This window comes from Cygnus olor, chromosome 16 (assembly GCF_009769625.2).
Source record: "Cygnus olor isolate bCygOlo1 chromosome 16, bCygOlo1.pri.v2, whole genome shotgun sequence".
Classification (NCBI taxonomy): domain Eukaryota; kingdom Metazoa; phylum Chordata; class Aves; order Anseriformes; family Anatidae; genus Cygnus; species Cygnus olor.
Window position 1 is genome coordinate 7,450,945 of NC_049184.1, and position 6,000 is coordinate 7,456,944.

General features: G+C 58.8%; 1 protein-coding gene across 1 annotated transcript in view; it reads right to left on the reverse strand.

The window, feature by feature from the left end:
* The window catches only part of B4GALT5 (beta-1,4-galactosyltransferase 5), a 32,522-nt gene extending 27,200 nt beyond the window's left edge, over window positions 1–5,322 (reverse strand). Inside the window, exon 1 of the mRNA XM_040575838.1 lies at window positions 5,120–5,322. Within this exon, the coding sequence (XP_040431772.1) occupies window positions 5,120–5,246 (127 nt within the window). The 5' untranslated portion in view covers window positions 5,247–5,322. The remainder of the gene's footprint in view (window positions 1–5,119) is intronic.
* Window positions 5,323–6,000: the final 678 nt, after the last annotated feature.

Below are 6,000 nucleotides of genomic sequence, written 5' to 3' on the forward strand. Positions count from 1 at the left end.
CCGCCTGCAGAGCTGCGCCCTGTCCTCACCTGAGCGGGGCCCGGTCCCACAGTTGCCACCACATCAAGCCCCAGCCACCGGCACCCACAGGGCCCTGCCTCCTGGCTGGAGCTGCAGGCGAAACCCAAGAGTGAAGAGAAACAAAACCACTCCTGCTTCTTCTTCCACCAGCCATCGGGCCTGACCACTGCTCCTTCTGCTGGCATCCCCATGAAAAATGCATAGCAGGCAAAACGAGCAGCTCTCCGTCCCCGTGTCACCTCTTGGCGTCACCGCCACAGATGTCCCAGCCCCGGGCAGGGCTGTCCCCTCGGAGCCACCTGCCCAGCCCTGGGGACCCACCTGCTGTCTCTTCTCCCTGCCGAGGGCAGCTCCACGCTCCTCCACAGCTCGAAGAAGCTGGTGGCATCAAAATATTCACCCTGTCCACACCTGGAGCTACCCCATATTGCAGTTTGCCAGGAGGATGCACTGAATAGCCGATTTGGATTGGTCACACACAGCAGTGTGGTATTTCTACAAGGGATCAAAGCAGTAAGTGAGACGTACAAAAACGCCGTGCCTTTGGTCTCCATAGTATCGCCCGGCTGGCCACCGAAATGCAGCGTGAAGGAATGGTGTTTCAAAGCATTCTGACCGATCATAAATCAAGCCCTTGCGTCACAGATTTAATCCGGGCCTAATGCTGCTGACTCGTGCCCTCTACAACAGGTCTGAAGCAATTTCTGATAAGTTTTGAGGAAGTAAAGCTTGAGTGAATTACAGCTCTCTCACGCAGGTAACAATCTTTCACCCAATAATTTAAATTCTCTGTGTTATTTTCCCACATCAGATTCAGACAAGAAAGACTCCTGTACAGACCTAAGCTTAAAAATATAGAAAAAATAGGCTCCAACATCTGAAGGAAAAAAAACGAAAAAAAAAATGGAAGCAGGCACCTGAGCACCAGGGGAGGCCTTGGACCTTCCTCCTTCCAGGGACCTGGTAACAACCCACGGAGAGGACCAAGGACACGGTTTGAGAAGTTTCTGCTGGTGAAGCGAGAGTTATCAAGGTGAAACTGCAGCATGCAGCACAAGCAACTTGTAAAAGTATTACTACTTCCAGATGCAAGATGGAATTTCCCTGGTTTCCTGGTCCCTGTTATAAAAGCATGAAGCCGGCAAGGAAAGACACCTTCAGGAAAGCCACGAGTCCCCACGATGTGCAAAGGCATGACGGCCAGGGATTCTTACCACAGCCCCTTGAAGCACCAGCAGCCCTCTCGGTATATTTAGGAAGCACAGGCTTCCCAGAGGCAATCAACCAGCAGCAGTTTCTGGAGGTGCAATGCCTGTGAGGCAGCTCACTCACCCCATGGCCTCCGGGTCCTGCCTGGGCATGGGGCAGAGTTTTCTGGGCAGGCTGATCCCTGTGGCACCTCTGGGGACAGCTACGGGCCCCCAGCACCTCTGGGCGATAAAAGCCTCAATGTGAGCAAGGAGACTGGACAGGCTTTCAGTTCTGTCTCGTAAAAAAAACAAACCAAGCAACCTGTTGGATTCTGAGCCCCATAGAGCGTGGCCACGGCTCACCAGACTTCCACATCAGACGGGCCAGAGGCAGCAGCACCAGGAACCTGCTCCCACGAGCACAGCTCAGCACCCACTTTCATTGAGCTCAGGGGCAATGGGACACAGGCACAGGTGTGCCAGCAGCTCCTCGGCCGCTGCATCTTTAACGGCCCTGCCAGGCTCTCGCCACGCAGCTCAGCACAGAGCGGAACAATCGGCCGCCTCACGGAGCGCACAATGGCAGCGATGAGACAGACCCACATAATAACCCCATCCGCACCAGGAACAAAAGCCAGCAGATGCTGGGGAACAGCATGGAGTAAAAGGGAACCCTGCTGCATCCGCGCGAGCAGCTCGGCACCTGATGATCTGCTCTCCGAGGTGGATTTGCAAGCCCAGGCCCGAGGACATGAGTTGTTGTTGTGCAGTTTGGAGGAGGCCACGCATTTTAGTAGAGTGCTGCAAAGGAAGAGATGCTGGCTGATTGTCAGATTGCTCTGTAAGAACTTGAGGCTCCAAGAAGATATCAGTTTTGTAGGTGAAGTGTTGTTTAAGAACATAAGCAAGGGGTTACCCCAGGGACAACACAAACAGAAGTCCCAAAGGCCCTGGGCTCCCTGTAGGTGCCAGGCGTGGCTGCTGCCCACGCGGGCTGAGCTCTCCCACCTGCATCCTTGCTGGCACTAAACACAAAATTCTTCCTCACATTTCCATCACGAGCAGCACAGTCTGAGCAGATGGAGGGCAGGCTGTTGTCACCTGGCCTGGAGTACAGGACAGCACTGTGTAGGGCTTGGCGAGGGGAGGTGACCCTGAGCAGTCCCCAGCACCTGGGCCAGGCTCTGCTCTCCCTGAGGGGCACCAGGAGCCTTTTTCTTGCCTTCCCAGCCCATCAAGAGAGCTGTCAAGCACCAGCTCCACGCCAATATGCTGAGACAGCACCCAGAAGCGCAACTGTCCCAGTTTCCTCCTGGCACTGGGACACAACTGCTCGAACACAGCAAGCCTCAGCAGCTCCACAGCATTTTCCCTCAAATCAGCACCCGCTCCCCATCCAGGGCCTGCACCAGGCACCGGGGACAGGGCACAGCCAGGGCGCTGCCTTCTGCCAAAGCGATGGCACACCCTGCCACAGGGGTGCCCCATGCAGCATCTGTGGCCACAGGTCCTCATGGTGGCCCCCAGCCACCTCGGACAGGCTGCCTTCACCCACCAAAGGGACACGGGTCACCCTGCCCCTCCGCAGACCAAGGTTTGCTGTAGCAGCACATTTTCATCAGTATTAAACATCGAACAGATTAAAGCCTTTTAAGGCTGGTTCAAAGTCACACACACAGCTTCCTCAACTTCAGGTCCCGTTTATTTGATTTTTTTTTTCTTTTAATTGAGGCGTGACCAAGGAATAGGATTAATCACTCTTCCACCTGCGTTTTAGCCGAGAGCCACAAGTCGTTCTTCAGTCTCTTCGCCAGCAAGCCCTGCGAAGGATGGTTTTGCGGCTGAGGCCTCACACCGTGTCGAGCATTTCCCCTTCACACACCGTTTGCTCAATTTAGCGAGGGCTGCAGCATTGCTCACATCCTACCGGGAAAACTCACTTTTCTTCCAACTTTCTCCTTACCTCTTTGCCTCTTTGGCCTAAAAACAAACTGCTTCCAAGTGCCGGGATGATGAGCCCAGCCGCCACGGGAATACTGGGCTGGGTTTTCATGACGGAACATTTTTGGCTGAAAATGGTGGAAAAGGAAAAAAAAAAAAAAAAAAAAACAGGAACCAGATCTTCTGTCACCTGATGGGGAGATGAATCAGAACATCACTAACATCCACAGGCGTGTGGGGACAGGGACCATCTTCACGTCTTTGCTTCCTCTTCCAGCACCTCAGATAGGAGAGCAGAGGCTGGGACCTCTGGTCCACACGGGCAAAAGGCCTGGGCAGCGAGCTGCTTTTACATGGGGATTTGTGTCTTGCAGCACCTCCGATACCTGCGTGACCGTTGGCCACCCACAGCAGTGCAAAGCAAATGAGACAACGTAGCGCAACTCTAGAGGAAGAACAAAACCATCCCTGCAAGAAAAGTTTCCCCCTGAAGCTGTACAGCAATTCCCTCTCGGAAGCCCAGCCACAGCCCTCACAGCAGGCCGGGAGCACACCACGGAGCTGCTCCTTGCCCCAGCCCGAAGCCGTGCCCCCACGAGCAGCCACGCTCTGCCAGGGGCCCAGCAGCTGAACAGTGCCATTTCCCCAGCAGGAAACCAGCCGTTCATTTCCAAAGCAGCTCACCCCTGCACCGTAGCTCTGAAGGGACGTTCCCCATGCCTGCCCTGCACAGGGCCACGGGACGCATCTGACAAGGTCACTGCCGGCAGAGCTGGTACAAAGCTGTCCTCAAACGGATGCTGAGGAGCTCTTGGCCACCCCAAGGCCAACATGCAGGACAGTGGCCAGGGGCTCAGTGCTCAGCCCGTGGGGACAGCAAAGCCCTAGGCCACCCAGCCAGGCAGGGCACAGGCACCCAGGACCTCACGCAGGCTGTCCCCAGGATGCGTGCCCCCACGTGCAGGGCTTTGCACACCAGCAGCATCCCACTTTGCCCCGCACAAGGCTCCCAAAGCCCAGAGGCAGCGATGGGATGGGATCTGTAAATAAAAACCTGCAGAAGTCACTTCGAGGAGCATGCTTGGGTCTCCCTGGGATGTCTGAGCTCGGGATAGCACGAACGATACCAATGACATTTCAAGGAGAAACTATCATTGGCGAGATTTTTGGTTTTACTGAAAAACCAAAACCACAATCCTTTCAAAAGAATGGGTACTATAGCTAGGTTGAAGGCCAAGCTGACTGTGAGCCTTGGCTTCTTGCAGAAACGCGATACACAGAGCGAAGACAACAGTTGTTTCCCGGGCCACAAGCCTGCCTGCCGCTCTGGGAGATGGGTGCTCAGTCCCACGAGCACTGGGCGCCCAAGGCACTGGCCATTTGGGCGCACGGCCACCCTCAAAGCACGCCGTTAGGACAAACGCCACCAAACACTCCCTCCTTCTAAAATACGCACTTCTCATCTTTCTACTTTACCAAAGGAAAAAAAAAAAAAGGAGTAGGATTTCCGCCAGGGAGAGTTCAGACCACAAACACTCAGCCAACACTCCGCTTCTTCAAAAACAAACTCCGGCGGCCGGCCGAGCCGGGGCTGTGCTTCGCGGGCCCGCGGGGAGGCACGGCTCGGTATAGCACGGCTCGGTATAGCACGGCTCGGCACCCACAGGCGGCCCCACGACCAGCAGCAAGACCCCGCTCCCATGCACACACCCGGGGGGCCACCCCCCCGACACCCCCCTACCCCAAATCCGCGCTTTTTTTTTTTTATTTATATTTTCCCCCCCTTATTTTCCCCCCCCCCTTCCCCCGCCCCACCTCCAGACCCAGCGGAGCGGCCGGGCAGCACCGCGCCCCCCCCCCGCGCCCCTCTCCGTCCCCCCGGCGATGCTGCGGCCGCCCCCCCCCCCCCGCCCCATTACTCAGCGTTTCCCCTCGGAGCGGCGCCGTGCCCGCGGCCCGCCGCTTACCGATGCCCGGCGCCACATAGACGAAGTAGAGGAAGGAGGAGGAGAGCGAGAAAAGGAAGAGCGCGGCCAGCAGCGAGCGCCGGGGCAGCAGCCGCCAGGCGCCGCGGGGGCCGCGGGGCCACCGCATGGCCGCCGTTGCCGCAGCCCTGCCGCACCGCCACCGCCACCGGCACCGGCACCGGCACCGCCACCGGCACCGCCCCGCCGCCCCGGGCCCGCTCGCATGCGCCGAGGCCCGGCGGGAGCGTGCAGCCGGGGCCGCTCCGAGCCGCCGCCGCCGCCGCCGCGTGAATGAGCCGGGGCGGGGCGGCGAGGGGCGGCCCCGGCTGCTCGCTCCCGCCCCCGCCGAGCCGAGCCGGGCTCCTCCCGCAGCCACGGGGGGCGTGGGGAGGGCAGGGGAGGGGAGGGGATGGGGGGAGAGGCGGGGGGGGGGTTAGGGGGCGCGGGGGGGGGGGTGCTGGGGTGCGGGGGTGTGGTGCTGGGGGACGGGGTGATGGCCCCAGGACAGCCGGTGATGGCACCGGGATACTAAAAGTGGCCTTGGAACAGCCGGTGATGGCCCCAGGACACCCGGGTATGGTCCTGGGGCACCCGGTGATGGCCCCAGGACACCCAGTGATGGTCCTGAGACACTCAGTGGTGGCCCCAGGACACCCGCTGATGGCACCAAGACACCCGGGTATGGTCCTGGGGCACCCGGTGATGGTCCTGGCACACCAGAGGTGGCCTTGGGACACTCAGTGATGGCCTTAGGACACCCAGCTATGGTTCTGGGACACCCAGTGATGGCCCCAGGACACCAGAGGTGGCCTTGGTACATCTGGTGATGGTTCTGAAGCACCCGGTGATGGCCCAAGGACACCCTGGTATGGGCCTAGGGC